We start from the raw sequence: 25298 nt of genomic DNA, 5'->3' as shown, positions 1-25298 counted from the left end.
CCCGGCTCTGCCCCTTCTGCCTGAGACCCCCTGCCACCCCCCCAGAGCCATGAGTCCTGAGCACCTCCCCTCGGCTGGAGGAGCCCCGGGCCAGCCAAAGCCCCAAGCCTCCCTGCCCCACCTGCTCGGAGGTGCCCTGAAGCCCCTCCCCACCTGCCTGAAGGAGCCCCAGGCCAACCGCAGCCATACCCCAAGCCGCTGCGGGGAAAAGTCTCTCACTCCCATCCAAAGACGCTTTTACTATGTCCCATGCAGTTTCCGGGGCAGCGAGGCAGCAGTATTTGCTACTCTGGGAAGGTCCGAACAGTTAGTTCAACAGTTTGAGCGAGCTGAATAGTGAGCTGAACTAGGCACTACTCACTCACCCGGCCCAGATGCTGCAGAATCGAGTCCGCGTTCCGCTGTCCGTCACTCCGCCTTTGCAGTGTGGTGAGTGAGAGAGCATCGAGCGCGCGGCGGAGTTCGAACTTCGAACTATCAGATAGATAGCCGATAGTTCAACTCGAACTCGAACGACTCACGCGCCGACCCGCTGGGTAAGTGTAGACTAGCCCTTAGCTTCCTGGGTTTATCAGTAATCTTTCTGGAGCCCCGGGAGATTACTGATGAACACAGGAAGCGAAGTAGCACATACCACTTCTTCAGCCGCCCTGGAACCTGCATGGGGCATAATAAAGCAAAAACTTCCCCCCAAAATCCAGCAGCCGGGGGTCTGGCAGCAGCAGCACCAAGGGAGGCAGAATTTGCCCTAGCCTATTATACCTGCCACGCAGGAGTTCTATTTTGTTTGAATAATTATGTCCCTGGGGCAGAGACAGCATGAGCCTGACTCTGTAACTGACTGGTCAGGGCACTCAGCTGGCATGGGGAGACCCAATGTCAAGACCCTGTTCCAGTAACAGCTTCAGCAGGAGAGACTGAGAGAGACCCCCCACCTCAGAATGTCCCATAGCCCAGAGGCTACGGCATTCACCTCACAGGCGTCTCCCACAGACCGGGTGAGTGCATCGGCCACTGGGCAGAGGTAATAAGGGGCCTGCTCCAGTGGTGGTTTGTGCAGAGCCCAATCAGTCAGGCGACCGCTGACAGATCAGGCAAAGTGAGCAGGATCATGCTTCATTTGAGCACCCCACAGGGGCTTAGCTGTGAGACAGGCTCCAGGCAGCGGGACTTAGGCACCTGTGCACATGCTCACTGGCAGAAACTCTTCAAGTTCGGGGGCAGCTGAGCACGGACTTAGGCACCTAAGTCCCTTTGTAGATCTAGCCCTGCCTGTGGAAGTTGGAGTTAGGCCCAGATCCTCAAAGGTACTTGGGCACCTAATTCCTATTGATTCCAATGGAAGTTAGGTGCCCACGTAGCTTTGAGGATCCAGGCCTTGGTTCCTCTGTGCCTTAGTTCTCCATCCGTACAATGGGAATAATAGCACTTCCCTGCCTCACAGGGGTATGGGAGGATAAATACATTAGAGTTTGTGAGGTGCTCAAATACTATGGGAATGGAGAGCGTTTATGTACCAGAGAGAGATTTTCCACAGCCTTGCCTGAGTGAGGAACCCTGGGTTGGTAGCATTTTACCCCGCTGAATGACTACCCAAGGAGCAAGGCGAGGGGAATCAGGCCTGCTCATTCTACTTGCACATACACCAGTAAAAAACCCACTGAATTCAACGCAGTTCTGTTCACCGTCTTCCGTACTGAAGCCTTAGTCCTAAAGACTCAACACTACTGCTTAGTTTTCAGTGGTTGGGGGCCGTTTTTCCAGCATTCATGGCGAGTGGCACAATAAGTAAGATTGAACTTAGTTTAGTACATTAGAAACGTTTAAGTTTATCAAGCAAGCGCTAAGTTCACTCGCGTGAACGGCAGCCCCTTTGGCCTGTCACTGAAACAAAGCAGCCATGGAAAATGTGTTACCCAGCGTAGGCCCAGCGCATCCAAACAAGGTGGCTAGAAGTTACTCTGAGACTGTAAAATATATTAACTGCAGCACCGCAGTGCCTCCCCTCCCCCCTGACCAAGCATCTTGATAGGGTTTGTAATGATAGCAGATGTCACATCCCTCGTTCAAGCAGGGATCTGTACTAAATTGTGACAACCTCAAGGGATACAAGAAAACTAAAAATAGAGCATTAAATATAATCTAGAGATGTGCACATTTACATATCTTTTCTTCCTCCTTCAGGCGCTCCGGCAGGGACTTTCAAGATGATCGAACGAGCATTCTTATCCTAAAAAGTCGAGCAATGAGTCAGAAATCTCAGGTGAGCGATTATAATAACTGCAGGGACCTTGGGAAATAATGCCCAATTACTGGGGCCAATTTATTAAGTTTTCATTAAAAAGTGTCTTGATCCCAACTGATGAGATAATCCTCCACCCGAGGAAGGGCGGAGGCTGGCAGGGAGCTTTTGTTCTTCAATCACTACTTTCCGTTTTGTGTTACAATATTTCTAAACTATTGATTCAAGACAAAGTGACAGCCTCAGTGCTGAATTCTGTCAGGTTCTGTCCCAACAGAAGTGTTCCCTTTAAAAAAAAAATATCTAAGTTTAGTGCTTAGGAAGGGTAGTAGAATAAACAGAATTTAGCCATCAGCCTAGCATGCCAGTTAAACCTCTGATAGGAATTGGACTGAGATTGACCCAATCAATTCACAAAGGGCACCAGAGAGCTATACAATATCAGCTGTGCTCACCTGGCCTGGATTCAGACTAGTGAGCTAGAACAGAAGGGACGTGGACCTGACCCGCCCCTGCTTCTCACACGCTGGGCAGGTGCCGTGCAAACTGGGTGCAAAATGCCAACATTCCACTGGGTAACATTTCATACCCGCTTTGCACGCAGGTTAAGTGACAACACAAGGGCTAAAAAATGCAGAATCAAGCCTGCGTATGGCATTACCACTCCTGGGTCTTCCCAGTCCTCACAAATATTGAATCCAGTCTTTTGTTCTCGATTTTCTTCATTGTTTTCCCAGGCATCAATCTAATAATATGTTGCACTTTTATAGCATCTTTTCAACCAGGAATATCGAGCTACTTTACAAACACGGTTTAATTGCCTAGAGCCCCCGACTACGAAGGCGGCAAAATGATCCCTAGTTTACCAATGGGGAAACTGTGGTGCATGGCGTGGGATCCATGAAGCTACTTAGGTGCCTAAACATCAGATGTAGGCGCCTAAATCCAGTTTTAGCTTCACTGCAGTCCACGACACTCCCCTGAACCCTGTGGGTGCCTAAACTCACTCAGCAGCTGACTTTGCAGAGTCAAAGCTGCTTAGGAGCCAGTGTTCCTGCCTATGAACATGGGCACTGCTGCCTTTCTCTAGGTGCCTGGACACCTACCTCATGCCTAAGCCCCAGAGCGATTCACAAGGAACAGGAAGATCGGCGTCCAGCCACCTAAGTCACATGCAGGGCCCAATCCAATAGGCGTGCTCAGAGGCCACCGACTGGATCAGTCCCATTTAAAATCTGGCCAGTGGAGAAGCAGCAGCCCACCTTTTCACTCTGAACCCACTGGTTCAGGCACTCACCTGGGATGTGGGAGACTGAGGTTCTGGCAGAGGGAGAGAAGGGAGACCCCTGCTCAAAACCTGCCTCTCAGGAGAGTGCTCTAACCACTGAGCTATGGGATATTCGGCTGCAGGCTCCCCCACTCTCTCCTGTTGAAGCTGTTGCACTCTGGATAAATAATGAAAGAGTGAGTACAGCAGGGGGACTGGATTTGGGGCCTCCCATCTCCCGGGTGGATGCCCAAATCACTAGATTACAGTCATTCCCACTCAGTCTCTCTGGCCCAGTGACTGTTCTGCTGTGGATAAACACTTAGTCATCAGGCCAGAGAGAGAGAGACCGACTCCATCGTCCAGTCCAGCCCAGGCTTTGGAGGCAGCAGGCCCCAGGTCTAGTCCCTGTGCAAGCGCACACCTGGAGAAGGTGGAGCAGAGCAGAAGCGACGGGATACAGAACACATCTTTGGTGTTCCCTTCCCATTCTGTCGTCCTTTGGGGAGAGTTTGGAACCAGTGACCCTAACACGCAGCCAGTAAACGACATGCTTCAGGCAATGGACTTTTTGCTTTTAGAACTAACATTTGCAAAAAGGCAGTTCTCTGTGGCTTACCAGATCACAACCAACTTGCTAGAGAAGTTCAGTGTTTACCCATCCAAATGAGTCTCTGCCCATGACAGATTGAGCAAGCAGCTCTGCAAACAGACTCAAAAAAATAAATAAATCACACAGGGCTCAGGTGCATTTTGAATATGTGATGTTTATTAAACAAAAATAAACCTACTGTCAATACTGACAAACAAGCCATTCATTCACCTGCATCTAGTCTGGAAATCGTGACACTGGCAGGTCTAACGGCATTAGATTTCTTCCGTGGGATTCGTTGCATCCTGACCTAGTTCTTTCAGTCTCCTCACTGTCTCTCTTACCCTGTATCCCCTGTAGACAGCCTGGATTTTTGTGGCCGCTTTATCTTCTATTTCATGGGTGGTTGTTTCAAAGAGGCTGTGTTTGTCAAGCTCCTTCATTAAAGAAATAAAACCACAGAGGAAATGGCTTCGTAAACAGCTGACAGGCTGATCATTTTCTTGTAGTAAAAACGAATGCCTAAATTACAGTAAATCTGCATAATGTGCAGCCACTGAAAACTGCTGCTTCTCAAAGGCATTTTGGAAGCTGTGTGTGAACCAAAGGTTGAGTGGGAAACTAAATGTGTTTTGTCATCTGTACCTTTTTCGTTGCAACAGATCTAATTATTATTGGGGTTGTTTTTAGGGCCAAATCTTGAGGCTCTTACTCGGGCAGAACTTTCTCTGACTCACTGGGAGTCTTGTCTGAGTAAGAACATTGTGATTTGATCCTTATTTAAAGACCAACTGCTCATCTCAGAGTTTCCAGAACACGAAGCTCCCTTCTGTGGGAAACTAACGGTGCCATTAAACTATCAGCATTTGCCAAGAGTTACTACTTGGTGGTGTGTGATACGATAGTTATTTCCTGCTAAGTACGGGGGGGAAATGGTGGCCTCTCGTTCCCAGGGAGTGATGATAACTGTTGGCAAATGTTGATTTTTAAAAATGATGAGCACTGTAAGCCTGAAGCATACTAAGCCTGACAGAGACTGAGTTACTAAGCAGAGGGAGAGAAAAAGAGAGACCTATTTTCAGTGGGAGATACAAATCAGGCTCCCCAACCTCCAACAAGGTGCCCCAGCTGGGAATGATGGAGAGGAGCAAGTCAAATACCACACCAAGTTGCAGTTAGAGCATCATATTAACTAATTAGCTGGGGGGAATGATTTCACTAACTCAGTGATCTAGAAACTAACATCCAGAATGGGGAAGGAGGGACACAGAACCTCACAACAAAGGCAAATTCTCTGCAGATAAGAATGATCTGCTTTATAAATGCTAATGGAACAAATGCATCCCGGGTGAAACTCTACGGAAAAGTCACCCCAGAGCTGACTGACTCCACACTCTGGGAAATCACATTGAACAGTAGAAAGGGGTGGATCCTAAGCCAGCTGGAACAAAAGGCCTTGATTTTCTCTCTTCAAATTATTTGGAGAGAGATGCTTTGGAACTGGTGGAGCACTTCCAATTCCTGCTTAGCCATCTGGACATGGACACAAGGTGCAGCTCCAGCAGAGTCAAAATCCAGGCAGACTTTGGGAGATTACTTACGGGCTCCATGGATGAATCTTTCATCGACTCCTTCACCTCTTCTTGCAAAGATACAGCCTCCTGGAAGAAAAACATAAAAAAATAAAGGTTCATCCAATCGTTCCTTCACAATAGGAAAGAGCTCCAGTCTGAGTCTCCATGGAGACTGCTCCAGAACAAGGATCCCAAATGGAAATTCAGCTTCTCCCCATCTGTGTGAATCTGTAATTCCCCTGGTCCCATTTCTCAGTTTAAGCACTAGCTCAACTTCCACGAATGTTCTCAGTGGTACCTGATGACAGAACGAGGAGTAATGGTCTCAAGTTGCAGGGGGGGTGAGTTAGGTTGGATATTAGGAAAAACTTTTTCACTAGGAAGGTGGTGAAGCACTGGAATGGGTTACCTAGGGAGGTGTTGGAATCTCCGTCCTTAGAGGTTTTTAAGGTCAGGCTTGACAAAGCTCTGGCTGGGATGATTTAGTTGGGGATTGGTCCTGCTTTGAGCAGGGGGTTGGACTAGATGACCTCCTGAGGTCTCTTCCAACCCTGAGATTCTATGATTCTAATTGAAGTTCAAAAGCATTGGGTGAGATTTTGCTTTTTAGTCCTGTGCACTGCATTAAGACGAGACCCCTTAGGGCAGCAATCCCAGCCTACCTCAAAAGCTTTGTTGTTGTAGAACCTGTCATCCAGTTTAGCCCCCCATTCTGCTGGGTCAAACTTGGTTTCTGAAAATAAATACCAACATTTATCATGTCAATGTCAAGCTAGTAATTAAGACAGGAAGTTCCCCAGTCAAGTTACACTCACTCAGCAGGCTGACAGGAGAATGAACATGATAGATTCAGAACAGAGGCAGCCTTGTCTGTGAGGAAAAAAAATGCTATTTTCTGCACTGCCACCAGGGGAGGGTAAAGGCCATGGCAGTTCTCCTTACAGCCCCAAAGTGCGGATCTGACTGGGAGGAGGAAGTTGATTACCGTATTTTTCCATGTATAAGACGCCCCCATGTATAAGACGCCCCCACTTTTCTAACCCCAAATTCAGGTTTTTGGTTTTTTTTTCCCTCCAGCTGCAGCTGTTCCCCACACACACACTTTGCTGCTCAGGCCCAGGAACAGGACGGAGGTAGGGGTAGAGGAAGGAGGAGGGCCGTGCGCCCGGCTGGTCTCCGGCAGCCCTGCCCGGCCTCCCGGCGGCGCGACTCCTGCCGCCGGGCTCCTCGGTCCCCAGCCGCCCGGCTCCCGTGTCCCAGCCCTCGGTCCCCAGCCGCCCGGCTCCCGTGTCCCGGCTCCTCGGTCCCCAGCCGCTCCCCCGTCCCCGGCCGCCCGGGCTCCCGTGTCCCCAGCCGCCTCCCTCGGTCCCCAGCCGCCCGGCTCCTCGGTCCCCAGCCGCCCGGCTCCTCGGTCCCCAGCCGCCCCCAGCCGCCCGGCTCCCCAGCCGCCCGGCTCCCAGTCCCCAGCCGCCGCTGTTCCCGCCGGGCAGCTGCCGGAGGGGGGGGGGAGGAGGGGAGGAGGGCGGGCGGCTGGGGCCTGGCTCCCCGCCCCCCCGGCCCCTCCCGCGTCCCCAGCCGCCCGGCTCCCGGCTCCCCAGCCGCCCGGCTCCCAGTCCCCAGCCGCGCTGTTCCCGCCCCGCCCCCTCCTCCCGTCCCCCGCCCGCGGCTCCCCTCTCCCCCAGCCGCGGGCCCCCAGTCCCCAGCCGCCGCTGTTCCCGGCTGGGGTTCCGCCTGGCTCCCCAGCCGCCCGGCCCCAGCCCCCGCTCCCCAGCCGCCCGGCTCCCCAGTCCCCAGCCGCAGCTGCCCGGCCCGGTAGTGCGGTCCGGCACAGCGACCCCACCTACCGGATGCCGGACACTGCCCGGCCCGCTCCGAGCTCCAGCCGCGGATGGATAGTAGCGCCACCAGCCACGTGCAGGCAGCATGTTGGAGAGAGAGCAGGGAGTTTGGGGTGGGGGTAGATAGGGGTTGGGGTGTATAAGACTACCCTCAATTTTTAGGCTAAGGATTTTAGAAAAAAGTATAGTCTTATACACGGAAAAATACGGTACCTTACACTGAGGAATGCGCATTCTTGCTCCCTGGACATTCCCTGCTGACAAGCTTTCCTTGTGCGATAACCACACAAAAGCCTCTTACCCTGTAGTGTAATTTATTCTACATTAAAAAAATATTAAGTGGAAACCATAGTGAGACTGAGTAGTTTTGAGTCTGCATGTTCATCATCCCGTAACCAAACATATTCAGAAAATTAGATGGCTTCCGCAAGCCTGCCATTTTCTAAAGGGTTACAGAGAATGTCAGTTATAAGCTAATGAGTTAAGAAAGGCCGTGTAGCAGGAAGAAAAAGGAATTATGAAGGAGGGAGAGAAATACAATAAGCTTGAAATGGGAAAATGCAATAAAGAAAATGGATACAGAGATCTATGATGCATGAAGAGTAGGGAAACCCATGAAACAGTCATTCATGTTTGTATAGTAATTAATATTAGGATCTTTAACAGCCATTAAAGGGAGACATGTCATCCATAGGCAGGTCTGACATTCCATGCAGCTAAGAGCCATACATACACACAGAAAAGGAGATACAAATATGGCAGCTCAGAAAACCTTGTCGTTTTAGCACTGTAACACCCGTTAGGAAGGAATTTTTAAATCTCCATTTTAGGAACTGGGAAAACAGAGATGTTGAACTTAAGTACCCTAGGTCACACAGGGAGAATAGAATTCAGTTCTTTTGACTCAGCCCTCTACTGTAACTTTCTTTTATAAGCAAAATTCCTCATTTACTTTACACTCACTTTCTCTTTTATCCAGCAGCTCTTCAAAATAGTTGGCTGCAAAGGCTGGTATATCTTCAGGCTGCTCCCTCAAAACTTCTCTGGCTAGTCCTTCTAGCAGATTTGCAAATCCCGGCGGAATGCGGTGATGGGTGTTTGAGAATGGTATAGACATGGTGTCGGAACAGGCCTTCTATGGCACCTGCAGTTCCATTTAAAGAGCATGGGCTAGTTACTTCTCACCTGGGTCCAGCATTCAGAATTCATTGCTATTCGCTCAAATACAATGTAGAGTTCAGAGAGCTAGCAAATGGTATAGTTAAGCTTATGGAATTCACACCTTCCCCAGCCTATGCCCCTCAATAAAGTGTGAATATCAATGCCCACACAGGCTCTTTATTTCCAACATTATTAAATACAGGCAATTTATTTTTTTACTCTCTTAAAAATAACACTTTTTTGGGTTTAAATTTGTAGAACTCAACATTATGGTCATAACTTTAATTACAAGGCAAGTCAAGGAATGAAGGAGCTAAGGTTTCAATTCAATCTCACTGCACATACATATTTTCAGACATGCTAGATTCTGCTTTCCCTTTTCACAGGCACAACTTGTATTTGCAGTGGGATTGTGGGAGCAAAGCTGATTTTTAACCTCCAGTTTCCGGATTAGCACAGTCAGGCAGCTGGATGTTTAAGTAGTCAGCGTTGCATTTAACGGTGCAAATTCTATGGATGCAACTTGTGGCTGCACAACAAATCCTGCATCTTGACAGGGGGTTAGACTAGGTGACCCTTGAGTCCCTTCTAATCCTATGGCTCTAGGATTCTATGAGTGAGGCCACCCTTCCGAAAGTGCACCCAGACTAGCTGGAAGGCAGAAGTGGGTCAGTGCCAGCACCTCCCGCTCTCTCTCTTGAGGGAGAGGGGTTTCAGTTCAGGCAGCTGGATCAGGTCTCCCGACAGGGCTAGCAGGAGAAGCTGGTTCTGAGCAGGTCATGGAGCCGCTCTTCGCAGCTGAGTGCCCCTGGGGTAGCTGCCTGCTGGCACATGGCGCCCAGATTTCCAGCCAGCTTCAGGCAGCCACAGTGGGGCCCTTTTAGCAGTGACGCTGTGGCTGGCACGGAGCCCCTGGGGAGAAAGTTCCTGCCATGAAAGTGCTGGCTGCACCTTGCCCCGAGTGTGTATGTGGGGTATCCTGGGATCCCCAGCTGCACCCCACACCTGGCCCAGTGTGTGTGGGGGGGCGCTGGTCTGGAGTGAGCTGTGTGTGAACGGGGTGAGGCTCGCAGAGACCTCCCCCCCTCCACACACACACACACTGGGCCAGGTGCAGGCTGCAGCTAGAGACCCTCTGGGACTCCCCCCCAATACACCCCGGGCCGGGCACAGGGTGCAGCTAGGAAACCCCACTGGGACTCTCCCCCCACACACACACACCGAGCCCAGGGGGGTCCCTAGTACGACTCTGCACCTGGTGGGCAGTCCCTAGCTGTGCTCAGCCCGGTGTGTGTGTGTGGGGAGTCCCGGGGGGGGGGGTCCCTAGCTGCACCCGGCCCAGTGTGTGTGGGGGGGAGTCCCAGGGGGGTCCCTAGCTGCACCCTGCACCCGGGGTGTGTGTGTGGTCCCGGGGGGGGGTGTCCCTAGCTGCGCCCAGCCCAGGGTGTGGGGGGGGGGGCGCTGGCCTGGAGTGAGCCATGTGTGAACGGGGTGAGGCTCGCAGCGACCCCCCTACACACCCCGGGCCGGGCACAGGGTGCAGCTAGGGACCCCCTGGGACTCCCCGCCTCCACACACACACATTGGGCCAGGTGCAGGCTGCAGCTAGAGACCCCCTGGGACTCCCCCCCAATACACCCCGGGCCGGGCACAGGGTGCACCTAGGGAACCCCCCCCACACACACCCCGAGCCCAGGGGGGTCCCTAGTACGACTCTGCACCTGGTGGGCAGTCCCTAGCTGTGCCCGGCCCGGTGTGTGTGTGAGGGGGGAGGCCCGATGGGGGCCCCTAGCGGCACCCTATGCCCGGCCGGGGGGGGGGCACGGAGTCCCGGGGGGTCCCTAGCTGCACCCTGCGCCCGGGGGGAGGGGAGTTCCGGGGGGGGGAGTCCCGGGGAGGGGCAAGGTCACTGCGAGCCCCCCCCGCTCACACGCAGCTCGCTCCAGGCCCGCGCCCCCACGGCGCGAGTCCCGGCCCGGGGCACTAACGGCCTCGGCCCCCGGGCGGGCTCTTACCGCTCCGCCCGGCCGCTCCTTGGACGCTTCTGTTGCCCGGCAACAAGGCCCCGCCCCTCCCCCCGGCTTGGGCTGGTGCCCGGGAAGGGCCAAACGCGAAGCAGAACCCGGCCCCGCCCATCTCCCCGTAGGCCCCGCCCCCGGCCCCAGCTGGGAGGCCCGGGCCATTGGCACTGGAGAGCCCGGGGGCGCCTGGCTGCAGCGTGCACCGTGCCGGCCCCAGAGCAGGGGGGCAGGTTTGCCTCCCGCCTGGAACGTGAGGCCCCGGCCCAGAACCAGCCCGGTGGGGCCCGAACCTGGTTTCCAGCCTCTGCCCAAGGCCGGCCTGCGGCATCGCGCCCACGCCCCGGGCTCAGCTCCCTCCCACCTGCCCTGGCTGCCCGGCCCCTATACAGGAGCCCTGGGAGGCGGACGTCTGACCATTGCGTGCCCAAGCAACGCCCACCGGGCTGAGCTCTCCGTGGGCTGCCTGCAGCTGCGCCAGGGTTGCCAGTTTGGGCTGGATGTGTTTCTGGCTATTTCGTCACGTGACAATCTTTTAATTAAAGATGAATCTTTAATTCCTGGAGACGCCCTGTCAGTCCTGGAGGGTTGGCAACCCTAAGCCTCGCCTGGCTCTGTGGGCCCTTTGCTGGCATCAGAACTACGGAACATCTGGCCCGGTTGCTTGGAGGGGCTTGTCACCCACGGGGCTGACACCAGGCTGAGCCTGACTGTAGTGATAGGGCTGAGGGCCACCTGGGTCTCCTGGGGGGCAGGAAGGCCCCAAACACAGGGGCGGCTGCTGGGGAAAGCCCATGTGGAGGAGTCTAATGTGTGGTGGCTGCTGGTCAAGCTCATTAGTGGCTCCGTAGTTGCTCTGTGCCCCTGGCTTTGAGGCACATGAGATTTTTCCCCTAAACTCACTTGTACCCATTGGCTTTGGTTCTGTGAGTGGTGTGACCTGTCCCTGTTCATCTGGGGGCTTTGGTAAGAAAGGGCTGTGTCTGTGCTAGACACTTCCCCCTCCAACTGATTTCCCACTATTGCTGTTACCAGCTTATGTCCACTGGTGTCCATCCCGCCCCCCCCCCCCATCCTGCTAACTTTCCCCGACTCTGGCCTCCTTTTTACTCAACGACTGGAGGTGGAAGCTTATCATAGAATCATAGAATCTCAGGGTTGGAAGGGACCTCAGGAGGTCATCTAGCCCAACCCCCTGCTCAAAGCAGGACCCATCCCCAACTACATCATCCCAGCCAGGGCTTTGTCAAGCCTGGCCTTAAAAACCTCTAAGGAAGGAGATTCCACCACCTCCCTAGGTAACCCATTCCAGTTCTTCACCACCCTACTAGTGAAAAAGTTTTTCCTAATATCCAACCTAAACCTCCCCCTCTGCAACTTGAGACCATTACTCCTTGTTCTGTCATCTTCTACCACTGAGAACAGTCTAGATCCATCCTCTTTGGAACCCCCTTTCAGGTAGTTGAAAGCAGCTATCAAATCCCCCCTCATTCTTCTCTTCTGCAGGCTAAACAATCTCAGTTCCCTCAGCCTCTCCTCATAAGTCATGTGCTCCAGCCCCCTAATCATTTTTGTTGCCCTCCACTGGACTCTCTCCAATTTCTCCACATCCTTCTTGTAGTGTGGGGCCCAAAACTGGACACAGTACTCCAAATGAGGCCTCACCAGTGCTGAATAGAGGGGAATGATCACATCCCTCGATCTGCTGGAAATGCCCCTACTTATAGCTTGTCTCTTTAAAACTCACTCTAGATTGCTGGCCTAACCATGTGATTTGACTTCCTGTCAGCTGTCCCGTTATCTTGGAGAGGAAATGGCTGCTTGCTTGCTGCTACTTGTGCTTATGCTGGCTTCTGCAGAAGGTGAGGGGTTAATGGGAGGAGATGGGGCTTCCCTTCCCACAAGTCATATCATGTGCATGAAAAGTGTTGCCTGGAAAGTGAGAGAACATGAGAAGCAAAACTGATTTTCTAGTGACAAATCAGAGGGGCCCAGCAGCGAGAATTTTCCTTCTCTCTGTCCAGACTTTCTTCCTTCCAGGAAACACCTGAGAGAGGCAAGTTGGTTAGGCTTCTGTGGTTGCAATAAAAATCTCACTGAGACATTCTGCCCCTTTGAAAGTCTTGTGGAGGGGGACTTACCTCTCAATCTAAAAAGAAAAAAGTTAGGGTGTAGAATACCCCTGAGAGGTCAGATTTGGGGACCCCTCTGCCCCTTCCTTCATCACCATTTTCAGCTTTTTTTTTGTTTTGGGTTTGCTTTCCTCATTAAATGAGACACACAATTTTGTAGGAGGCAAAATTTCTATAAAAGCCCCTGTCTGTTCCTGTGGATTTTCCCCATCTTCCCAGTCTCCCTTCATCCTATTATACCCTCATGTGTTGCTCCTTCGGTAACTCTTTTTCCTTCAGTCTTGTTTTTCTGTAACGTGTCCTTTTAAGAGCCTGTTTACTTCTGTTCCTCTGAATTATGCAGGGCTTTGGTGCAGCAAACTGGAAATTCTGGTAGTTTCATTTAAATGAAAAATGAAGGGTTGTTATTGAACTAATTATGAAAGTGACTAATCCCATTAACGCCATCTCGTCCAAGCTATTAAATTCCATTTGTTTGTTGCTGTTTCTGCCTTTTCAGTTGGCAGTATGAACAGATTCTTGTGTTGGCCAATAGCCACATCATGGAAGTAAGGGGGTGTGGCCATCTGGGGCTTTGGATCCCTGGGGTGGTAAGGGAGGTGGATTGGGATCGTCATGTAGAACATTATCTAGATATTGAAATTTTAGATGGTCATCTTGAGGATTCTAGAGTTAACGTTCCATTGAGAGATGGGGCTGGTTACACGTCTCAGAGTCCCAGCTGCAGATTCTGGAAGACAGCATTGCGTTGGTTACATGCAGTTCATGTTTTCAGGGTTATCTTCAAAATCGTGAGAAAGAGAGAAACACAATTATTTTTATATGGAAGTTCAGAGTCTAGAAATGGCAAATTCCGTGACAGATGGGCAGAGTGTGAATTCCGTGGTAAATTCAGCGGGAGCTGAATAAACAGGGCCCTGGTAATACACATCTGAACTACTATGACTATTGTTACAAGTTGGTCCCAATTATTTATTAGAGTCCGACCATCATCATATTTACAGCGTTGGTACAATATTGTGGTTTCTTCGAGCATGGGATCAGTGGAGAAATAATTTGCTTTTCAATTGTGTGGAATTAACTTTTGATGATTCCAGCAATTAAAGTTCTTCAGTTCCCAACTCATGGACCTATTTATCCTCTTCAAAATCTTGCATATTTAATCGTTACATGCTAGAACAGGGGTTCTCAAACTGGGGGTTGGGACCCCTCAGGGGGGGTCGCGAGGTTATTATATAGGGGGTCATGAGCTGTCAGCCTCCACCCCAATCCCCACTTTGCCTCCAGCATTTATAATGGTGTTGAATATATAAACAAGTGTTTTTAATTTATGGGGTGGGGGGTCGCACTCAGAGGCTTGCTATGTGAAAGGGGTCACCAGTACTATAGTTTGAGAACCACTGTGCTAGAAGCAGTGTTTACAATTGACACGTGGCTTTTTCCTCCTTATCTGTCTCAGTATTTGTATCATGCTGATATCTGAGCCACTTGCAAAGCAGTATATAATAATATATATTTATTAGCAGTTTATGCTGTCAGAAAATGATCAATTTTTGTTGGCTTGTTTGCTTTATTAGAAGGATTTTGGGCTCAAACGTGCTGTATTATCTCAACATCAATATTGTAGGTGTCACAACAAAATCAGTAGCTACTGCGTGCTGCCATCTCAAGACTTACTTTAGATAAAGGGAAACAACAAAATAAGAAAGAACCAAAGGGAAGTTGTCATGGGAGAGCACTGTGTGTTTGTCTCCCCATAACATGCTTCATTAACTCTGTCTCACAAAATGACAGCTATAGGCAGAAATTCCTAACAGCTACCTCCCGCCCAGTGCATACCCCGTAGAGGATAAGGAGTTTGGCATTTCTGTGAGGAGTAAAATATTGACAGGATGATCATGACATTTTTGTGGATCCTAGGTGTGACGTTTCGCTTTGCATCCTATTATGGTGACCACATGGTATTACAGAAGAAACCAGCTGGTGCAGTGGTATGGGGCTACGGGGAAGCTGGCGCCAATGTTACCGTCTCTCTTTCCAAAGACTGCAAAGTAATAATGAAGAAAATGGCACAAGTTGAAGGTAATAAAATAAATCTCAGATTCCTACCGCTTTGCATGTCCCCATGACCACACAGCTTCCAGGGCCTCTCTGCCCCGACTCCCTGCCTTTGATGAGGGCCAGGAAACATCCCCTAAAAAGCAGCACCTATCCACTTCCCCAGCCAAGTGGCTGTCCTACAGACGAGCTCCCAGGCAGTGGGGAATGTGGCACCAAACCCGTGTTAACGTGGTACCGCACGTGGATCCCAAATCCCGCATTCTAGCGAGGGTCCGATGTACTTCAGCAAGGCATTGTAAGGCATCCAAGCTTGCAGAGCAGGGGTGATGCAGCCCCTCACTGGTCTGGACTGTACCCTGGGATGTCACACTCCTGTGGATGCCCCCCTACAGAGCTCCTTTGAAGGCACTGGAGCTCTGATCAGGTGCAGGGATTTGATCACTTGCAACAGCATGTGGGATTGGGGCCTATGTCCTTCCCAGTAAATCCGGCCTGCATTGTGAGGCTTCTAGTGGAAATCATGGCACCCCCTTCTCTTCTCCCATCTCCTGTTACTGGAGACGCTAGGATGATGGATGCGGTACTAGAAAGACAACCTTTGCCAGTAGTTGGGGCTTTCCAATCACTTTCTTCTTATAGCTTAAAATGTTTTTTCTAACGAGCGTTATCAGCATGGAAGCATGTCCTCTGGAATGGTGGCCAAAGCATGAAGGGACATACGAATATTTAGCATATCTGGCACATAAAAACCTTGCAGTGCTGGTTATAAAAGTGCCATGCAAATGCCTGGTCTCATTTTCAGGTGAAATTGTAAATAAGAAGAGGGCAGCATTATCTCCTGTAAATGTAAACAAACTTGTTTGTCTTAGCGATTGGCTGAACAAGAAGTAGGACTGAGTGGACTTGTAGGCTCTAAAGTTTTACATTGTTTTGTTTTTGAGTGCAGTTATGTAAAAAAAAAATTATACATTTGTAAGTTGCACTTCCACGATAAAGAGATTGCATTATGGTACTTGTATGAAGTGAATTGAAAAATACTATTTATTTGTTTATCATTTTTAAAGTGCAAATATTTGTAATAAAAATAATAATATAAAGTGAGCACTGAACTCTTTGTATTCTGTGTTGTAATTGAAATCAATATATTTGAAATGTAGAAAAACATCCAAAACATTTAATAAATTTCAATTGGTATTCTATTGTTTAACAGTGTAATTAAAACTCTGATTTATTGCGATTAATTTTTTTAATCACAATTAATTTCTTGAGTTAATCACATGAGTTAACTGTGATTAATTGACAGCCCTAGATTATATCATCTGTTTTTCCCCCAAATACAGAAAGAAAATGTTTATTGACCACTTCTGCCTTTCCAGCATTGTTATTGATAATTCTGCCATTTCCATCTAGTAATGGACCAATACCATTGTCAGGATTTTTTTTTGTTCCTAATACATTTTAAAAACTCCTTCTATTTCTTCTTGACTCTGCTGGCCATAGATGTCTCCTTGTGTCCATTTGCTTCCCCTATCAATTTTCTACGATTCCTAACTTCTGATTTATACTCATTATTCTCAACTTCACCTTTCTTCTGTTTGTTATATATTATTTTTTATAGTTGTCTTCACTTCCCCTCTAAACCCGTTTGGTTTTTTTTTAATGGACACGACCTTCTTCCTCATTTGTGGGATTGTGGTTTTTTGGGCATCTAGTAAGATGTTCTTAAACGATTTCTAATTATTGCACATATTTTTCTAATTCAATTCTTCCTTTCCTCTGCTTTGGCTCATAATTGTTTTCAGCTTTGTAAAATTAGCCCTATTAAAGCACCATGATATGAAATGTCCCTTGTCATTTAATAAAAACCTCCTGCTTGTATCGCTGGATTGATACCAGTCAGGGATCTGTGCTTGCTTCTATCAAGTCAGGGTCCTTTGCTTCATGTTTCAGAGTACTCTGGGACCTGGAAAGTTGTACTGGCTCCTATGGAGCATGGTGGCCCTTATAGTGTGATAGCAGAGCAGCACTCCAGGGAAGAACCAAAGAATCTGACGCTGTGGGATATCTACTTTGGAGACGTCTGGCTTTGCAGTGGGCAAAGTAACATGGAGATGACAGTTTCCCAGGTAAGCTCCAGTATGCAATGAGGCATTAGCCTTGGTAGGGGTTGGGACAGGGCTGGTAACTATGTCCAAAGGAAAAGAAAGTTGTTCCCTTTTGATCTGTCAGCGTCAGACTTTAAGCTTGCTAAGTGAGTTACAAGGAATCATAGAAATCCAGTTTCGTTTTCCTAGGGTTTTGTCCAGTCGAGTTTTAAATCTCTCCCATGCTGTGGAGCTTCCACAGCTTCCCAGCCTCTTGCACTCCAAGTCCTAAGTGACCTCACCTTCCGGAGTATTTGTCACTGGGACCTGCAGGGGTTCAGCCCTGCAGACTGTATGTTAACCACACAGTTAGCAGCCACACAGTTCCTGCTATAGGAAAGGCCATGATGATTCACCACCCTGCCGGTTTCCTAGATAATCAATGCCAGTAAGGAGCTCTCTGAGGCACATCTCTATCCATATGTCCGTGTGTTCACGGCCTCTCTTATTCAGTCTGAAGTGGAACTGCAGGACCTGGCTAAGATTGACTTGGAGTGGTCTATACCGACAGCTGGTGAGTACAAAGCGGGTTAGTACAAATCCCCCTTTAAAAGAGCCTGTTTATCTCCAAAGCCTAACTGACACATGGGGGCAAGAATGTCAACACACATTCCCTGAGACTTTCAAGAACCCTGTTGTTTAACCAGGTGAGACCAGATGCCACCTTCCAGGTTTAGCTAAGGTAAAAAAACAAGCAGAAAGAACCTTTCAGGCCTTCTTCATCCATCATAAAGAAGCAAAAGAGAGCAAACCCTATGTATAAATTTAATATCCTGTAGGTGTTCCCTTCCAGCTCTGATTTCTAGAATACTTGTTCTAGTCTGTATAGGTTAGGGATGTCCAGATTTTATAGGGACAGTCTTGATATTTGGGGCATTGTCTTATATAGGCACCTATTACCCCCAACGCCCCCTTCCTGATTTTTCACACTTGCTATCTGGTCACCATAGTATAGGTTCTTCTCCCACCTCACCCTCAAAAATATCTGAGCTTCCATTTGTGCATTTAGCATCAGTCACGAGCAGTTTATTCTTCCTCTCATCTTCTCCCGGGGGCGGGATTATGCATGCAGTGTGAAGCCGTTTGCTTTGGGAGTGGTTTTGTTGTTTTTACATGGCTCTGTGTCTTAGCAGTGACTGGTTGGAGAATGTACTTGGCCCTTGGAGTGGAAGGTGGGGAGGTTTGTGATGGTCCTGAGGGAGTTTAGTCCAGAGTTTGGACCCAGCCCCCGAGAAAGTTCTGTCTCCTGGACGGACCAGCTTTACCGTGGTGCTGGAAAGTTCCATTGTGCCTGAGGAATGGAACTGTCAACCACATCTTCATTCTGGACTTCGAGTCTCTTAGATACGCTGGGCCTAGGCCATCAAGCGCCTTGAAGATAGGGACCGAGACCTTTGAAATGGGTGAGAAGCCTCTGTAGGGAGAAGTGATGTCCTCTCCAGGCAGCCCTTGGGATCAGTGCAGGTTGTTTCCTCCAGCATGTTTTACAATGTGGTGTTCAGTCTAGTTCTAACCGGAATTTCTCCCATCCCTTGAGAGGTGATGCCCATTTCTGGAAGTCTTCCCTGATATTCAGCCCAACAATTCCCCTCCCTTTGGAATTGCTCCTCTGGATCAGACAGGACACTGGCCAGGTAGACTCTGTCCTTGCACTGGCCCTCTCACAGGATGGATTTCCCTGGTGGGGGTGTCCCTCCCAGCACTTGCAGCTTTTCCTCTGGTACCTCCCCCTGACGTTTGCATCGCCTGCAGTTTTCTGATGTTTGCCTCTCAATTCTCTTTTTCCTGAACAGAAAACTTGGGTCACGGGAACTTCAGCTACTTCTCAGCTGTGTGTTGGCTGTTTGGCCGTCACTTGTATGAGACGCTCCGGTATCCCATAGGATTAGTGGAGTCCTCCTGGGGAGGGACCTCCATTGAAGCCTGGTCCTCAGGAAGGGTGCTGCAGGAGTGCGGGCTCACAGGCGACGCCGGACGGTGAGGACATTGAGAGCAAATTCACGGCTGTGAAAAACACGCTGTGGACCGTGAAATCTGATCTCCCCCATGCAATCTGGCACCCAGCTGGGGGCTCCCATCCTGCACAGGCTCCAGCTGCTAGTCCTGGCAGGGGATGGGGAGGGACCAGACTTCCTCCTCCCTTGCAGGGGACACTCCCAGGGCAGGTCAGACCCATCTCCAGGAACTTCCCCCAGCTGCAAGAAGCTCTGTGACTCCAGCTGTCACCTCCCCCATGCGGGGAGGTGGAAACTGGACAGAAACAGATCTGGGGATTACAGTGGACGAGAAGCTGGATATGAGTCAGCAGGGTGCCCTTGTTGCCAAGAAGGCTAACGGCATATTGGGCTACATTAGTAGGAGCATTGCCAGCAGATCAAGGGAAGTGATTATTCCCTGATATTCGGCACTGGTGAGGCCACATCTGGAGTATTGTGTCCAGTTCTGGGCCCCACTACAGAAAGGATGTGGACGAATTGGAGAATGTCAAGCAGAGGGCAACAAAAATGATTAGGGGGCTGGGGCACATTCCTTGCGAGGAGAGGCTGAGGGAACTGGGGTTATTTAGTCTGCAGAAGAGAAGAGTCGGGGGGATTTGATAGCAGCCTTCAACTATCTGGAGCAGAGTTCCAAAGAGGATGGAGTTAGGCTGCTCTCAGTGGAGGCAGATGTCAGAACAAGGAGCAATGGTCTCAAGTTGCAGTGTGGGAGGTGTAGGTTGGATATTAGGAAAAACTATTTCACTAGGAGGGTGGTGAAGCACTGGAATGGGTTACCTAGGGAGGTGGTGGAATCTCCATCCTTAGAGGTTTTTAAGGCCCAGCTTGACAAAGCCCTGGCTGGGATGATTTAGTTTGGGGTTGGTCCTGCTTTGAGCAGGGGGTTGGACTAGATGACCTCCTGAGGTGCTGCCCCTCCACCAATTGGTGCTTGTCTTGTGTCGTAGGTTTCTTCTTCCCCCGCTGCTTTCTGGCCCTAAGGTTCCCTCTGTTCTCTGGAATGCGATGATCCACCCGCTCCTCAACATGTCCCTCACGGGCGTTATCTGGTACCAGGGTAAGTCTGGCAGCGTATCACGGCACCGGCCACGCCGCTTTGGGTGCTGGGCTCAGCTCTTACTTGTCCCGTGTGCTCGTTGCAGGTGAAGCCAACGCCTTCCTGAACACAGATCTGTACAACTGCACGTTCCCAGCTCTCATCGCGGACTGGCGCAGCGCCTTCCATGCCGGGTCTGACGGGCAAACGCAGCCGCTCTTCCCCTTTGGGTTTGTCCAGGTGACTGGCAGCCAGGGTGCTGACCGTGGGGACAGTAATCGCTGCTCGGAGCCAGCTCCTGCTTGCTGCTTGTTTCTTTCACTTCACCGCAGAGCCATCCCTGATGCTGCGCAGGACCGAGGGGTGGGCCAGGCGGAGTCAGTTTGATCAGAGTTTTTGTGCTGACTCCTTGACACTAATGGACCCAGGAGTGGTCTTGCCATAGGCTCCAAGTCCCGGCACAGAGCCTTGTAAGGGGAGAGTGAGCTGTGAGTTGTGCTGGAGGGATAATATACCCCTCTTTCCCTTGGGGGGCAGTCAGGCACTGCTGCCTGTCCCCTTTTCATTCTGCTCCTGTCTCTATCTCACAGCAGAACGGGGAGGGGGGAAGACAGGGCCCCCCACATCTTAGACCCTCACTTCCCCTCCTGACACACTGGGAGAGGAAAGGGGGAAGAGAAGCCACCCCTCCTCTGTCCCCTTGTCTGCCTCACCCCCAGGCTCTCCTGGCTTCAGGTGAGCGGGGGAGGCGGAGGAAAGAGGGAGCGTATGGGTGGAGGGAGAGGCCTGGGAGGAAGGAGGAGAGTGCTGGGACGGAGGAGCGTCAGAGGCGCACTCTGAGGAGAAGCTGATGGAGAAGGACTGAGCCCAGCAGGGATGTGGCGGGAAAGGGCAGGAGGGGACGAGCTGAGAGAGTCCAGCTGACCTCAGAGTTAATGCCCTGCCCTCAGTCCTGCCGATGGGCCTCGCCCAGCTCCCTTCCCACCGGTCACCTGCCCTCCGTCCCACCCCACCACATCTCCTCTGCCTGCCTGCCTCTGTGCCGGGGGTTCCCAACATGCTATAAAAACTCCACGGCCCACCTGTGCCACAGTAACTGGTTTTCTGCATATAAAACCATAGGTGCTGGAACCAGGGGAGCTGGGGGGCTGGCAGCAGCCCCTGATTTGAAGTGGTTTCCATCATATCCAGGGGTTACGGTTTGGTTCAGTGGCTCTCAGCACTCCCCACGGTACCCATCGTTCCAGCACCACTGTATAAAAGCCAGGCCGGCACTGGGGGTAGCAAGCGGGGCAGTTGCCCGGGGCTCTGCAAAGCTAAGCTACTCAGGCTTCGGCTTGAGCCCCAGGTGGCAGGGCTCGGGGCGGTGGGGCTTCTGCTTTCTGCCCCGGGCTGTAGTGAGTCTAACGCCAGCCCTGCCTGGCGGATCCCCTGAAACCTGCTCAGGGGGCTCCCCAGGGGGCCTTGGACCCCTGGTTGAGAACTGCTGCTCTATGCCATGGTGACCCCACACTGCCTGGCGGGGGCGTCCCCTGGCCCCAGGCTGGGGTGGAGCAGAAGTTCCACTCTCCGCATGGGGAGTTCGTACGGGGCAGCTGGCGCAAGTCCGGGACTCCTGGGTCACCCCCTGCTGGGGTGGGTTGATGTGTGGGACACTGGGAAGCAGGGCTGGCGGGGGGGGATCAGCTCTTTCCCAACTCGCCCTGTCTTTGCAGTTATCCACGTTCCGCCGGCAGGCCCAGGATGACTGTTTCCCCCGCATTCGGTGGCACCAGACAGCTGACTGCGGCTACGCACCCAACAAGAGAATGCCCAACACCTTCATGGCCGTGGCGGTGGATCTGTGCGACGAGCACTCGCCCTACGGCAGGTAACTGCCCACTCCCTGCAGCACAGCAGCCTGCAGTGCACCCAGGGGACGTTCCAGAGCACCTGGCCTGGAGGTGCCAGGGCCTTTCCCCACACAGGAGGGGTGAGGCTGAAGCAGGCGTCTGTCGGGCCATGCTGCAGTGTGGGAGCCGAGAAAGAGGAGGAGGACAGGGAGTGCCGAAAGGGAAGGAGAAGAAATCCCCTAACGCACAGTGCTCCGGGGTCACTCCCCACCCCTGTGTCACTGGCCTCCCAGATCTGTTCGCTGTGCTTTCCCCAGCTGGGTGTGTGAGATGTACAGGTCGCTAGCCCTGTCAAGTACCGGGCGGCACAGCGGGCTTGGGTGCACTGCTGTGATAGCCAGGAAAGGACACCGGTACTGGGGGCAGGCGCTCGGAGCCAGCAACCAGCTCCCCGCTAGTGGGCAGAGGGCTTTGTGGAGAGGCCGGGGCAGGCGTGGTTGGCGCACAGGCGCACGCAGCGTCGGTGTACTCAGCGTACGTGGGAGGGGCGACTGACAGCGCCTGGCACCAGATCCTCGGGGCCCGTTGCCCCCCAGAGCAGCCTGGGGAGCTGAGCTGGGATCTGTTTGGTAGCCTGGTCTCTGGGAGACCCTCCCGCGGAGGCTGGGCTCTTTGAGCTTGTGCTCTCGGCGGTGGCTTGAGATGGGTGCCCCCTCTCCACTCGGTGCGGGGGGGCTGGAGGGGGCTGGAGGGATCTGCACAGGAGTCTTTTCCCTGCCCCGGAACTAGACTGCCTGCCATTCTCTTCATGCACTGCGGCTTCATTGCTGCACGGAGACTGGTAACTGGCCTTGGCTCAGGTTTGGCCGGTGGCCTCTCTAACCTCTCCTGGTCCCGTTGTGCTATATCCCTCTAGCCCAACCGGCAGTCGCAGCTGCTCCCCGCTTCCCTTCCACATCATTTGTCGGGCCAGACCTACCACCGCTCCCTGCTGCTCCGCACCCCAGCAGCTGGCCTGGTCATCGGCCCTTTGATTGGGGCCCTGCAGCCGGTCTGCAGTCCAGGAGACGCTGCTCTGGAGGGAGCCCCTAGCCCTCCCCTCCCACGGCTGACTTCTTTACCTCCAGGGGTGGCCGCTGTCTCGGTCAGTCCCCCGCCCTGGCAGACGGGCTCCCTCCAGCACCTGCGCTCCCACCCAACCTCTCCAGGCAGCTGCTGCTCTCTGCAGGGTCCCGTTGACTCATCCTGCAGTTAGGCAAAGCTCTTTGCTGCTGGGGTGGGGTGAGGGCACCCTGGAGCTACACGGTGCCCTCTGCTGGCAGAGGTGGAGTTTCAGGAGCCACTGCCTTTGGCTGCACTGCTGGGAAGTGGCTCCCTGCCCTCTCCCCATCATTTCCCCTCTGCTTTCCTCTTTGCAGCATTCACCCCCGGGATAAACAGAACGTGGCGTATCGGCTGCACCTGGGAGCCCGAGCTGTGGCATATGGAGAGAGAGGCCTGGTCTTCCAAGGCCCATATCCTACAAAAGTGGTGGTGGATGGAGCCAGGGGCCTCATTAACGTCACGTATGGCCAGGAACTCCTGCTGCTTCTAAAGCACGACCACATCTTTGAGGTGAGGAGCCATGTGCGTGGGGGGGGGGGGTCCCTGCCCGTCTCAAGGCAAGCGCCAAGGGCAGAGGGGCTGCACTGTTACGGGGCTCGCCTGAGTGCTCTGCGGGGGGCACGTGACCCCTCTAGCACCATCCCTGCTGGGATAGCTGGCCAGATGTCAGCAGGGCAGGCAGCTCTTGCCGCACGCTGGCTAGTTGTCTAAATAAAAGTTTGCAGTGGACAAATCCCAGATATGCAGGAGCCCAGGGCTAGAGGGGGCGATCTAGCAAATGCTGCCTCTGGTGCTGTTGAGGTGGGAGGAGCTGCGGTCCCCTGCTGTCCGAGGGGGAGAGGAGCCTGAGATGGGGGATGCAGGGCAGCTCTGCAATCTCCACCCCAGAGCGCAGAGATGCAGCCACCTGAGCCAGAAAATAACAGAGCTACAGCCCAGTGCGGCACAGCAAGGTCATGTGACTGGTCTGTGCTTCTTCCGGCAGGTGTGCTGCTCTCACCGGCCCCAGCTCTCGGCGCCGGAGCCGTGCCAGTGGGTTCCAGCACCCATGGTGTCTGCATCTTCCCACACAGTGACGCTGTCCAGCCCTGGCTGCAGGGACACTGGCACCCGCCTGCGCTACGCGTGGGCGGAGTGGCCGTGTGAGTACAGACAGTGCCCCCTCTACAACAAGCACCTGCTGCCAGCACCTCCGTTTGTTATCGACGCTGCATTAAAAACAGGCTGGGCCAACTGCTAGGAGGCTGGGCCAGCTCCAGGCACCAGCTGAGCAAGCAGGTGCTTGGGGCGGCCAATGGGAAGAGGCGGCACGTCGGGCTCTTTGCTGGCAGGTCCCTTGGTCCCTCTTGGAGGGAAGGGCCAGCCACCAAATTGCCACCGAAGAAGAAAGCGGCGCGGTGGAGCAGGCGCCGATCGCGATCACGGCTTTTTATTTATTTATTTATTTTCCCCTTCGCCGCTTGGGGTGGCAAAAACCCTGGAGCCAGCCCTGCCAGGAGGCGGGGTGATGCAGAGAGGATATAGACTCATAGCTAAGGCCTCATCACATTCACGCTCCGTTTTGGTAAATTTCATTATGATAGGCTGGGAGTTGGGGTCGAGGAAGGGGGTGAGGGTTCTGGCTGGGGGTGCGGGCTCTGGGGTAGGGGTGTGGGGGGCAGAAGGGGGCTGGGGCTGAGGGGTTTGGAGTGTGGGAAGGGGTTCCAACCTGGGGTAGAGGGTTGAGGTGTTGGAGGGGGTTCAGGGTGTGGGCTCCATCCTGGCAGCGCTTACCTCAGGTGGGTCCCGGGAAGAGGCTGGCATATCTGGCTACTAGGCGCAGGGGCGACCTGGCGTCTCCGCACGCTACCTGCACCTGCAGGTACCGCCCCTGTACTTCCCATTGGCCATGGTTCCTGGCCAAAGGGAGCTGCAGAGCCGGTGCTCGGGGTAGCGGGCAGAGCCCTGTGGCCCCTGTGCCTAGGAACCGGAGGTGCTGGCTGCCTCCAGGAGCCACGTGGAGCCAGGGCAGGCAGAGAGTCTGCCTTAGCCCCGCTGCACCTCTGACCAGACTTTTAGTGGCCCGATCAACAGTGCTGACTGGAGCCGCCAAGATCCCTTTTCAACCCGGCATTCCAGTCAAAAACTGCACACTTGGCAACCCTAGTGTTGCGGGGGTGTCTGCCCCATTTCTTAGCAGTTTGTCCTGAATTTGGTATTCTGAAGTGTGACTCACTGAGGCATGGTGCAACCTGCCCCAGTGGTTCCGGTGTACAGTTGCAAAGGTGATGGCTTTGTTCCATGCACACTATGGGTTGCAT

The 25298-nt window shown here is 52.5% G+C and overlaps 2 protein-coding genes across 3 annotated transcripts; one reads left to right on the top strand and one right to left on the bottom strand.

Annotated features, from left to right (window-relative positions):
* Positions 1 to 4256: 4256 nt before the first annotated feature.
* On the bottom strand, positions 4257 to 10768 carry SPA17 (sperm autoantigenic protein 17). Of its 2 annotated transcripts, none has more exons than XM_039496538.1 (5): positions 10690 to 10768; positions 8477 to 8657; positions 6338 to 6408; positions 5703 to 5762; positions 4257 to 4538 (listed from the first exon to the last, which is right to left on the bottom strand). In XM_039496538.1, the coding sequence occupies exons 2-5, from the start codon at positions 8628 to 8630 to the stop codon at positions 4377 to 4379; spliced, it is 447 nt and encodes a 148-aa protein (XP_039352472.1). In that variant the 5' UTR covers positions 8631 to 8657; positions 10690 to 10768; the 3' UTR covers positions 4257 to 4376. The 2 variants fall into 2 exon arrangements, with proteins under 2 accessions (XP_039352472.1, XP_039352473.1); XM_039496539.1 differs by having other exon boundaries at positions 10605 to 10725.
* Positions 10769 to 11212: 444 nt separating this feature from the next.
* On the top strand, positions 11213 to 24368 carry SIAE (sialic acid acetylesterase). Its single transcript, XM_039496137.1, has 11 exons — positions 11213 to 11265; positions 12445 to 12554; positions 14745 to 14906; positions 16836 to 17011; positions 17405 to 17543; positions 18823 to 19006; positions 19974 to 20083; positions 20169 to 20302; positions 21778 to 21932; positions 23313 to 23508; positions 23984 to 24368. Exons 2-11 carry the CDS (start codon positions 12506 to 12508, stop codon positions 24236 to 24238), a joined length of 1560 nt encoding a protein of 519 aa, XP_039352071.1. The 5' UTR covers positions 11213 to 11265; positions 12445 to 12505; the 3' UTR covers positions 24239 to 24368.
* The last annotated feature ends 930 nt before the right edge of the window (positions 24369 to 25298 follow it).

The sequence above is a fragment of the Mauremys reevesii genome, linkage group 12, assembly GCF_016161935.1.
Source record: "Mauremys reevesii isolate NIE-2019 linkage group 12, ASM1616193v1, whole genome shotgun sequence".
Lineage (NCBI taxonomy): Eukaryota > Metazoa > Chordata > Testudines > Geoemydidae > Mauremys > Mauremys reevesii.
This window is presented reverse-complemented; position numbering and strand designations above follow the sequence as displayed.

Bases quoted from the DNA above. Each gene is read 5' to 3' on its own strand.
- SPA17 (XM_039496538.1), bottom strand. From the start codon at position 8,630: ATGTCTATACCATTCTCAAACACCCATCACCGCATTCCGCCGGGATTT. The intron at 6,409-8,476 runs GTGAGTGTAAAG...ATTTATTTTCAG, and splicing joins GCTGCTGGATAAAAGAGAAA to AAACCAAGTTTGACCCAGCA. The intron at 5,763-6,337 runs GTAGGCTGGGAT...TTTTTCTTCCAG, and splicing joins ACAACAACAAAGCTTTTGAG to GAGGCTGTATCTTTGCAAGA.
- SIAE (XM_039496137.1), top strand. From the start codon at position 12,506: ATGGCTGCTTGCTTGCTGCTACTTGTGCTTATGCTGGCTTCTGCAGAA. The intron at 14,907-16,835 runs GTAATAAAATAA...TTCATGTTTCAG, and splicing joins GAAAATGGCACAAGTTGAAG to AGTACTCTGGGACCTGGAAA. The intron at 17,544-18,822 runs GTGAGTACAAAG...TTTCCTGAACAG, and splicing joins GTGGTCTATACCGACAGCTG to AAAACTTGGGTCACGGGAAC.